Consider the following 12143-nt stretch of genomic DNA (forward strand, 5'->3'; position numbering starts at 1 on the left):
TACAAGGATCACTACTACTACTGGACTGGATTACAGTTATTAATAAGGGCTGTGTTCTTTGGTATAGCAGCTCTAGACAAGAAAATCTGTTTAATCATTGGAGCCGCTGTCACCAGTGGACTAATAGGATTACATGGATTTGTTGGACCTTTCAAAAGCAAGATTAAAAACTTTCAAGAACTTCTATTCGCTTTAAACCTTCAACTATTATACATCTTCACATTGTCTGGTCTAGGAGCCACTGCAGTCAATGTAATGGTTACCATTGCTGCAATACACTTCATCATCATATGCATGGCCACTAGTAATATCTTCACTTGTGCTGGAGTGATTGTCAGGTCCAATCCTTACCACAGTAACTGCATGAACTCAATAGTCGGGTGGATCACAAAGTTACACATGAAACCAAAAATAGAACCTGATGAAATACTGACTCTTAACAACATTCCAGAGGTTGCTTATAACTATCACGAATATCAAGAACCATTAATTGGTGTAGATATGTAATGGTAGCTGCAGGTTCAGTGAATGATAGCAGCATGTTTCATTAATCATAGCTGTTCGTATTTATACCTTTGATTGTAGTGCTCTGTGATGCATTAAACATTAGTTATTATATAATTATAATATAGAACATTTTTTCTGCAGACATGTCAATATTATGCACCACAAAGCATACTTCTTGTGTAGTGACACATGCACCAGACACATTATATATACAAATTAACATAATTTTATAGCTCGTTAATAAAAGAATATTCAGAAAACTAGCTAAAGACATTTTAACACCTAACCTATGCAAACCTCTGCGGACTAACCATCTTGTGATAGGATAACTTAAATGTTCACATCACTGAAGTTGTGTAACAAGGAATTGTTGTACAATAACAAAACATTACCATGATAATGAGGTATAATAAAACCAAGGGCATATTTTGGGGGAGTAAAGCATTCCCTCTAAATTTTACTGGAAAGATAGTAGAAGCTATATGGTATAGTATATGTGCAATTGCATCTAAAGCATACATGGACAATTAAAAGATGGAAAGAGTGAGATGATAAGAGCTAATCTCTTCTAGGAATTAACAAGAGGTTTATATTTCAGAAATAAAACTACTATGCATCAAAATACTTCAATTCAGCAAAACAGTGAGCTACTCCAATAAAATATCCATCATTTAAAATTCTTAAACTACAAGGAGCAAAGACCAACTCCTGGATCCCTTGAAATTCAACTTTGAACTCAAAAGATAGCTGTGCCCTGTACAAATAATGAAAGCTAGTTACCATGCATGCACTCATTGCATGGCTAGACAAGTTAATGACAATTTCAGTTTTTAACAGTTTACAATGCTTGGTTCAGTCAAAACCAATGCCATACTTCTAAGAAAACTCAATTTGCAAAATTTATTATTTTTCATGTGAGGGCATACCCCCAGACCTCTCTATATAAAGTATGCTCTGAATGCTGACTGCACTACTAGTTGTATTAACCAGTTGCCACCTTTTTTAGCTACCACTATTATATAGATACCCATAGCTTAGCACTCCCATCGCCACTTCCTTTGCAAATTCTAAATCCACACCTGAAAACCAAAATGTAATTACAGAACAATCATTTTGTGCTACATAAACATAATTACATAAGATACAGCTGCAGTGTAAGTAGCTATAGAGAACATGATACGCACAGGGTGAGATCCAAGGGGTGCCATGAGGGCTTATTATAATACACTTCTAATGCATGTTGTTTTGGCTATAACTTATTATTTTATGCTCTAAAAGTTTTAAAAGCATGCAAATGTATTAATTACATGCTTCCTTGTATATATATAGTCTTATTAGAAACACAGATGTTTTAATTGTTATATGTACAACTGCACGTATAACATTATACACACAATCTAAACATAACATAAAATTGTCACACATGGATCTCTCTATATATTCAGACTTAATGGATGTGACATTTGCCCTGTCTACATGCGTTCAATAAAATCATTGTACAGTTCATTAAGCAAATAGAGTACTTCAGGGTAACGGTGGATCCAGACTTATGGGAATGGGGGGTCAAAATAAACTCTGAGACACTAAATTGTCTGGTTTGGTAAGGTGAGACCCAAAAAAGGTCACAGCCAGCTGAAAATAGCTGCCCACCACACCAACTATGTGTTTATCACTGATAAAGTAAATAAAAATCCTTAAATAGCTCACTACAAACTGCTCTAATACTGTGACTGCTCTATTAGAGTATCTCGATCTTGGTATACCAAAATTTTTCGGAGGGGGGGCAAGATCCCCCTTTTAACCCCCCCCCCTGTATCCGCCTCTGCTTCAGGGGTTCTATTCCTTAGTATCACTAACCATAATTGACTATCACATTTTCTGATTGACTGTTGGTGATGTCAATGACATCAAGAGTTTATAATGGCTTGACATCTAGGTTTAGTTTTCAGTCTGATTCCAACATGTTGGAGAGAACCTCAAGCTTTACATTACCATTATGATAGTAACGTTTACTTTCTCTCTGACATATTGCCTTTTCACTGCTTGACATTTAGATTTAGTTTTCAGTAGGTTTTCATAATTTCTGGACTGATTCCAACATGTCAGAGAGGACTTAAAGTTTTAATTAAATTATGGATATCCAAGCTTTACATTACCATATTAATATATTGTTTTATCTGACATGTTGGATGTTTGACATCTAGATTTAGTTTTCCATAATTTCTGGACTTCAAAAATCAATAAGCTAGCACTAAACTATCTAAATTGTTAAATTTCATGGAAATCCAAAGCTTTACATTACCATATTAATATCCTTTTTACTGCTAGAGTTTAGTTTTATAATTTCGGACTGATTCCAACATGTAGGAAAGAAAGCTGTTGAGTTATCTTTCCAACATGTTGGAAGCAATCCTTTTTACTGCTAGACATTTAGATTTAGCTTCAGTAGATTTTCATAATTTCTGGACTAATTCCAACATGTAGGAAAGGACCTACATTGTTTAAATTTCATGGAAACTCTTGGTGGCATATGGATTAATGATTTATTGAGAGCAATTCTCATTTTTGCACATTTATCATGTATTCCAGCCATATCTATTAATTGTCACATGTTATTCTATTTACTTCTAACTAACAGTGTCGTTTAACAAAACTGGTGTGCTTTGCAGACATTGTGAATGACTATAATATTATACATAATCATTGACTGTTAAACTTTGGGAAAGCCTACAGCATCAAAGGAGGTGTTGTAAGACAACTCCTTTAAGGTAAAAAGTGTAACAGCTGCACCCAAATGGATGTTTAATTATTCTGAAGATTGTAGCTCACCAACAACTGTTATAGTTAATTAAGCCTACTAAAATGTCACACATTGTACATACAATTCTTACCTGCCAGTGTATCCACTATACAAGTGGTTGAACATGAAAGCAAAACCATGAAGACAATACCTATAATTTTATATTGGTATAGTGATCAATAATAAACATGGGAGCAATGTTTACTATTTAACTTAATACTGAGACCATGTTTACCCTGTCCATACAATACACCAGCAGTCCTATTAAAATGACACTGACATTCTGAGAATCAGGAGCAGACATCTGCAAGTTAATATAAAATTAATGAATATGCGATAATGAGCAGTAGCTAAATCAACAATAAGGAGATATGCATTAATTTTGTGCATATATAGTTAATGGTATGAGCAAAAAAATCTATGCCTATCTTGGTTGAATGTGACTTAGGAACAATCTACACAAGTTTCCATATCCATAACTGTACAAGAAATCTTTGAAAAATTTTTTTGCTGCATTTCTGATCCACATACAGAACTAGGAAGATTGAGGTGGTTTTAATTCCACATTGACAAGTGCTTTTCCTGAGCAGAAAAATTCAAAGTAAAGTCAATTGGCCTGTTGGCAATAATCTCTTTGTCTGAACAAAAATATACTTTTACTAATTCTGACTTGTTATTGACTATTATAATCTCCTGGTTAGTTTCCCAATCATTTAAAGAACTGTACATATCCAAGAGCAGTGGGAAATCAATTATTGCATAGCTTTGAAACTTGGGCTCCACTTAACACCATTAAACAGTTGTTCACTGCCCATCATTGTAGTGTTGTTCCATCAATGTATTAGGCAAAGTATATGTGACCGTATGTGAAAAATAATGGTCTTCCACATACACCCAATTCCATGAACTCAGTGACCATTACTCAACGCTCAAGAACTTGAAAATGTTTTCATCCATTAAGTTATGTTGGTGCTCACTATTGACCATGTAAATTTCAAGTCAATAGCCTGTTCCTTAGTAAAAGTTGGTTCATTGGATGTGTGTGGAAGACCTGTTTTCATCATTCCAGTCACATATAGACTATAGGTATTAGTATTTGAATATCTATAATAATTATTGGGATTGTGCAGATGTATTTATATTTGTGCATAATATTATACAGGTTATAACCACTTTTACTATTAAATTATTGTGTAGCATACCACAGTACATATATACATAATGTGAAGTAAGTTGTATAATATAATCATATCACCTCTGTGTCTTCTGTACTGTAGGGAAGGTAATTTCACTGATGTAAGTCTATTCTTATCTTACATAGCTCTTATTTCTTTCCTCCTGCGGGTTACTAGTCCTGCCCCAGGAGGGCATTCCTGCGCTGACACATAGCACCTGAGTAGCGCACAGGTGCCCCATGCTGGCCACTGGGCAGTGTGACCACTTAGCAGTAGCTGAAGGCTTTGTTTTGCTTTTGTGTGTACATGTGTGTTTGTGTGTACACATGTGTTTGTGTGTGTGTTTTTCATATACATGTGTAATGTGTGTTCATTTGTATGTATAACAGACAAGTATGTGTGCTTATGCACAATATATACGAGTGTGTGTTGAACATGCTACCATGTTTCTGTAATCACATGTAATCACATAGTATATCAATCATGTGCATTTGGCCTTCCATATGGTGTGTGTTTTGATTTAACACAAATGGTGGATGGCCAACAACCTTGCAGATACATTTTTAATCTTTGTAGTAATTAGCTCCCATTGTGTATGAAAGTTTTATACTTCCATTTCCTGTATACCTTGCAACACTCCTGGGATTAGTTAACACACATACAGTAGACACCTGGTTCTATTTGTGTAATAAGATTCATATCTTATAAGATGGTAGTCAACATTCCAAACATTGTGTTTGATAACTTGTTTATTGTTAAAGCTCTACAATGATATGTATATAGCTAATTGGAACTGACATGATCACATACATGGTTTATTAGTTTATTATTAATATAGTACATTTGAGCAAAATCTTCAAATACTTTAGCAACTGTAAATGGAGTGGATATGTGTAGCTGCACATATCATGGACCACGATAGTGGGTTCATAATAGTGATCGCCTATGTTTTTTTGCAAAACTCCTTATAGAACGCACACCTAAAAACCACCTTGAAAAGCATCCTTCAACTCAAAACAACCCTCTGGTGGTTCTTTGCAATGAGTATAGGCCCACTAGTAAGTATCAAGTGAAAAGGAAACAGTATGTATATTTCAGACAAAACTGAAATATGCCCATCTGTTCATATTATTATTCATAATATTATTATTACTAGGACCGCGTCACATACAACCAAGTACATACACCAACGTTGCAACCTACCCATTGGGCAAGTATAAACAGTGCCATAGGCAGCACTCAGAGCAGTGTGTGTGTACCGGTGGAAATGATACATATGCATACGTACACAGGAAAGGGAGCATCAAAAAACCACAATACTAAACACCACCTACACAAAAGCCAAGTTAAGTTAGCTATATTGAAAGTTACTATGTATTGTAGGTGTGACGTATCTCTTAAGATGACGCAGCAGTGAAGTGAGGCTATGCAGAACAAGGGATATGGTGAAGGCACAATTAGCAATTGATCCCAATCAAGCCAATATGGCACAACAGACTCTGTTGTAACTAGAGGCCACTGGTGATGTGCCAGTATATCAGCGGTGTGGCATTGGCACAGTGATCACAGTCTATAATATTATGCATACAGCCATGCACAACATACAGGAGATAGTTACATATGCAGCACTGCATTGGCTTCTTGTTTAGCTATTACAGACTCACAGTAGAGTGGTAGTTAAGCAGAGTGGAATTCCAGCCACTAGCAAGCCAGATGAAGGATGAAGATGTATACATTACTCATTACCTTGTTGTTCCTGGTTGTTTACGCGCGTATCAGCTGGTATCCCAACTGGTCATCAGTTGGTTGTTCACTGCATGACGCCTGGAGCACATATCCTGCATACAAAATACACAGTTACAAACATTTAAACATACTTGTAATGTTGTTGTTTACGTGTAACGTGGCCTCTGGCTCTGTTGTAGTCACTCTGTGGATGTTTACTAATCTTCTCCTTCGAGCAATCTGTAATTAAACAACGGTGTGGTGCTGGGTGTTATATAGAATTTACACGTACGGTAAAGTCATCAGCACGAGCAGGCGTACTTATTATACGGTTGTGCAGGCGAATCTATCCCCACTTAGTTCATGTCTCTAGGCCTCGTGGTTACCTCAAACATTATTTATTTATTCATTCATTTATTATTAATGACGTAATTTTAACCGCATTTCGTATTATTCTTAGTACTTGGTTGTATAATTATTATTCTTTCACAGGCATAGCAAAGTTTACAAGGAAAACCCTGCGATAAAAAATAGCAAGGCTTACTGAATAGATCATTGTGCGTGTCCATGACCTATTTTTGATTTCGTTTACGGATGGAAACAGCCCAAACCGGGCCGTTTCTTCATGCCAAAATGCCATTACGCTCGAGAAGCTATACAAGATCACGCTCAAATTAATTTTTCTAGTGTGTGCTGCTTTGTGACTAATAGAATGTGTCTTTATTAAACTCAGTATAGGCCAGGAAGCTTAATCTGGGATGATGACTTTGTTGCAAGGTGGTTTATTTCGCTCTGTGATTATTGTACGTGGGCGAGTTATCCAGTTTAATAGAGCAGTCATGTAAATACTCTAATAATGCAGTCAAGTGTATAACAACAATCCTTGCACTGAATTTGACAGCTATTAAAGGCACCAGTAATGTAAATTGTAACTCATTGGGAGACTCTCAGTCTGTATGCACATTGCAATTTGATCAGTTTCATGTTTGTACTGAAACTTTGATGGCGTTACTATGCAGAATTCAAAATTACACTATTCACAATAATCTTCTTCATAATCCATATATGGATTAATAAAAAGTACACAAACTAGATGGATAAAAAATAGGAAATTTTAAAATGGGGATCGCTGAAAAAAGCCGCTTATCGGGGGGCGATCGCTGGGATAGTAATGTAAACCACAAATCCCTATTTTGACTCACTTCAAAATGACAGAGCATGTAACTAAAAATTTATGACAGAGTCAAAATAGGGATTTGTGGTTTACACTACCACCCCAGCAATCCCTTCTTGTTTTGTGGCTTTTTTCAGCGATACCTATTCCCATTTTAAAATTTCCAATTTTTTATTCACCTAGTATAATGATCACATGGACCAATCATGTGCCATAAATTATCAGAACATGGTCTTAATGATCAGAGCACACTGTAAACATGCCCCTTAGCTAAATTGTGATACCATAATGAATCGATACCTTGCACTGTCAGCAAAGATAAATGGACCACAAGTCCATGAAGCATGCACTGTACGTATGGAGTATGCTATACAACATCTTATGAACTAAAGTGATGAGGAACAGTGAAAAATCAAGATTGTAGCCTTAGTGGCTATTGAGTTACACTTGTGATGTGGGAAGGCCACACTACCTACATAGAACTAGGGACCCGCCAATTATGCCCATTATTTTACCTATTATGCTATGCCGCACTGCTCAAAATTTTGCCTATTATGCTTAAATTAATGCTCAATACTTACCTATTATGCTCAAATTATGCTCAATATTTATACCTCAGTTCCCATGTTTTCTAGTAAATTTGCAGTTTATTGGAAAACAGTAAGTTTCTGAAGTACAGACTCTGAATCCTTGCTTGTCAAAATGCATGTCACAGAAAAGATCGATATACTCTAATAGAACAGTCAGATTTCTGATTATTCTCTGACTGTTCTATTAGAGTATATCGATCTTTTTCTGTGATATGTATTTGGTAAGCAAGAATTTATGGTAATGCACAAGTGTTCTGCCTATTATGCTAGCATTATGCTCAATGCTTTTAGCACCTATTATACTCATTATTATGCCAGCATAATCGGCGGGTCCCTACATAGAACTGCCCTGTAGTCATAAAGGAAGTGTGAATATAATTGGCTGTATGAATAGCATGCTATAGATGTGCATACAATTCAGCAACATGTGCAGAGAGTCAGAGTATCTCCCTTCTGATATCCTAGCACTTGCTTAACCTATTTTCCCACAAATTTCTGTATCATAAGTGAAGCCTGAAAGTTTCAGATTTACGTTATATGTGTAAAACAATAGTGAAATTGAATGATACACCTAACATCTTCTAGCACAGGTTATAAGTTGACTGTACGTATGGAGTGTGCTAAAAAGCATTTTATGGACTAAAGTGATGGCAAACAGTGAAAACATCAATATCATAGCCTTAGTGGTTAGCAAGTAATACTTGTGATGTGGGAAGGCTGTAATACCTAGAACTGCCCTGTAGTATATGGTTGCATAAAGGAAGTGTGAATACAATTGGCTGTATAAATAGCATTTTATAGATGTGCATACAATTCAACAACATGTGAAAAGACTCCCTTCTGATAACTTCTTGCTCTACCAATTTTCCCACAAATTTCCTTATCATAAGTAAGGTCTGAAAGTTTCAGATGTAATATATCAAATTATTATAAACAATAATGAAATTGAATGATACACCCAACATCTAACAAAGGTTACAAGTGTGGATGTATGTGGTTACAAGATGACTAGAATCACTCCAGTAAGTATAAAAATAAAAGTTAGCTAATACAACAACAACTGTTAGTTTTACTGAATGTAGAGCTCCAGTTGATCAATCAAAGGAGATCCTCTATCAAACTGTTGCCGTGAACATAACCTTGTTTCTATATCATTTGTAGTTGTTCCGGACAACTCACGATAAAACCATGGTTGGGTAGGGGTATCACAACAATTACTAGTGATGCAACCAGATCTGTCCCACAATGGGTCATTGAAGTAATAGGCAGAGTAATTCTGAATATCAGCAGCTCCTGATTCACAGTAATAGTTAGTACCCACAAAAGGAGGAGGGGATAATCCTCCACCAACAGCACATGGACAGTTATAATTATTAGTATGATTATCAAATAGCCCAATGGTATAACTCCAAATGTGTTGACGAGGACTACCATAGGTGATCAGTAGACCATCACCATACCAGCCATCAATTGTTGTTTGACCATCTTGGTGATAAGAAAAGAAACCAAGTGGTATTCCCTTCTGATATCCTCTTGCTCTACCACACACCCTCTGGTAATTTGTTCCATTAGTGGAGAAGTAGGCAGAAGAGCAAGTACGCAAGTCATCACTGACCACACGACAGAAACTAATACCAGAGTAAGTGTCTTCACGCCATCCATTGGGACAGTCACCTCCTGCACTAATATTGATATGGGCAATTCTTCTCCATCCTCCTCCCACACCAGCACATGTGGGGATCAAGTCTTCAGTAGTGGTTGTAATTTCTGTCATGTTACAATATGTCCATTGATTGTCATTAATACGATAGTATCCTGACTTGTCACCAGTTTCAGGATTATTGTTGTAGATGTCCTCACAGGATGATCCAGTATAAGTCATCCCACAATATACCTTGGTGGGACCATCAGTAATCCAGTAATATCCCGGTATATCGCGGCTTTCAGCATTCTTATTGTAGATGTTTTTGCAAGACTCTCCAGGGTAGAAAGGTGATTTAAAACGATACACGCTACACTGTTCAGTAGCCATCACCAGTTCCTTAGTGAGGATCATTGTTATAATGTAATAAACGAACATCATCCTCATCACCAATAGTATACCACTTGTACTACAATGCAGTTACAGAATAGTTAGTACTGAAAAAACCTACTTTATATAGTATTGCCTAACATCTGTTTTCATCCATTCAATCCTGTAAGGTTTGACATGTCTGAACTTTAATAGTTTCTGTAATATTATCTTAACATTCCATACACCATTACTGGCTTCTAGTTTGGTACAGTGTAGATACGGCCATAGATTTTGTATTCGTATTCTGCAGTGTACCATTATTAATGTGAAGTATAAGACATACATTATGTTAATACTCGTACTGTGTACAACTTAATATCATGCAGTGTAGACATTTCTTTTTTAATTTCTATTGTATGCCATACATGCATTTTAAACAGATTTCTGTAATGCAATACTAATATCCCTTCCGGAAACTTACTACAACTTAAACTTGACTCCAAGTAAACAAGACAAAGAGCTCATTCCATCACCTTGCTCCTATAACTAAGTTCAACATTTCTATTTGTAAATTTCAATGCTTAAGAGCAGTATATAAATACACTCACTGTTAAAACAGTTGGTTGGAAGGTTATCCCAAAACAGGGATAAAGTGGCTGACACATATAGCATACCAAATCCAGGGATAACGGTTATCCCAACTTTCAATAGTATGACCTTTATCCCATATGGGTAGGATGAAGGTTATCCCTATGCTAGTATAAAGGTTATCCCCAATTGTTATTTAGTATTTAAATAATTATTAATGTATTTCAATTACAGAAATTAAATGCTGTTCAAATAGTCAACTCCAACTTCTGAAGTGCTCGTGAGATGTTAGGACCAGCATGATCTGCAGCATTGGCAAGCAATATAGTTACAGTTCTTATTCAAGCATACACTATACCTTAATATTGTAAACAGCTAATAACACTTCATATATAGTCCACAGAACCTGCCAAAACGTTATACATAACAATCTGGTACACTCTATGCTTACAATTTGTCATCGATCTGCATTGCAGCAGGGAATTCCACCTGACAGTAGGGGCGTTAACAACAAGACAGATGCTACTATAATTTTCAAGTAACAGGAATAGCTGCCGGCCAATCAATATCCATCACAGTGTGTTATCAAAAGGCAACACCACTAGAATGTCAAGTCGTATTATTAGTATCACAATTGCTGTAATACTTACATTTTGTATACAACATGATGGAGATGGAATATCAGGAGCATACACATTATAACCTGTAATAATAACATGCGAGATGACAGCAATTCTTATTCAACTATCTACCACGTCCATACCTTGGCTAATTGTCAAGACTCAGTGCAGAAAGCATGTTGGTGTTGCAACAAGCAGTCAACAAGCCAGTCATTAATCAATTACCAGACACAATACCTGCATGGTGTACCTGCATGTATGTAACTGACAATAGGAATGTGTAACTAACCTGCTGGGCTGTCTCCTAGGTTATTTGGCTGCCACTGTGCACATAGCAGAACGTAACCATATCAGCATGCACACTACACTCAGTGGGTAGGATTGGCATGATGTCAGCTGTTCTGTAAAGGGTACATAATGGCAGCTATCCACTGTAAACACTCACACTTTGTGTAACAGCTGGCAAACTGAAGTTAAATACGTAGCTTCGTAACCTGGCTGAGTTAGGCATTAAACTCGGCATTAAAGAGATTCAATTGTCTGAAATTTCACTATTCGATGTACCAGTCATTTTGAAGCAGCCATGAGACTGCAACTTTAGCACCGTCTTGCCAGTCCGTCAGCCAGTGGTTCCACAGCACTGTAGATAAACTGTTTGCTGCACTTTCCATATCTAAATTACAAATAACTGTACACCAAGCTGAATATTGCTAGTAGAAACGTCACCTTCGTATTCTTCAGTAGGTCAGCTGTTTCAGTCAGTTGCGAACGGCCTTCCTGTTTAACGCATTGCAAAACCCTCCCGCTTAGTCAAGCTGCCTGTTCTTGTAGACACAATAACTCACAAATTTTCAAATATCTTCTTTGCCAAAACCAGTTTATTTTATGAACAAAACTGAACGAACTTTCAGAGGAATTTTCAGTAATGTTCGTTACCACGGTAACTTTCG

The 12143-nt window shown here is 36.4% G+C and overlaps 1 protein-coding gene and 1 long non-coding RNA gene across 3 annotated transcripts; both read right to left on the reverse strand.

Moving 5' to 3' along the window:
• Positions 1-8896: 8896 nt before the first annotated feature.
• Positions 8897-10118, reverse strand: LOC136251317 (uncharacterized). Its single transcript, XM_066043754.1, has one exon. The coding sequence runs from the start codon at positions 10058-10060 to the stop codon at positions 9041-9043; it is 1020 nt and encodes a 339-aa protein (XP_065899826.1). The 5' UTR covers positions 10061-10118; the 3' UTR covers positions 8897-9040.
• A 488-nt stretch (positions 10119-10606) lies between these two features.
• Positions 10607-12106, reverse strand: LOC136251325 (uncharacterized). 2 transcript variants are annotated; one of them, XR_010699010.1, is made up of 7 exons: positions 11920-12106; positions 11641-11866; positions 11483-11594; positions 11337-11430; positions 11224-11276; positions 10932-11174; positions 10608-10877 (listed from the first exon to the last, which is right to left on the reverse strand). It is a non-coding gene; the product is annotated as an uncharacterized lncRNA (long non-coding RNA). The 2 variants fall into 2 exon arrangements; XR_010699009.1 differs by having other exon boundaries at positions 10607-10877; positions 11483-11866.
• Between the last annotated feature and the right edge of the window lie 37 nt (positions 12107-12143).

Source organism: Dysidea avara, chromosome 1 (assembly GCF_963678975.1).
Source record: "Dysidea avara chromosome 1, odDysAvar1.4, whole genome shotgun sequence".
NCBI classification, from domain to species: domain Eukaryota; kingdom Metazoa; phylum Porifera; class Demospongiae; order Dictyoceratida; family Dysideidae; genus Dysidea; species Dysidea avara.

Bases quoted from the DNA above. Each gene is read 5' to 3' on its own strand.
- LOC136251317 (XM_066043754.1), bottom strand. From the start codon at position 10,060: ATGAGGATGATGTTCGTTTATTACATTATAACAATGATCCTCACTAAG.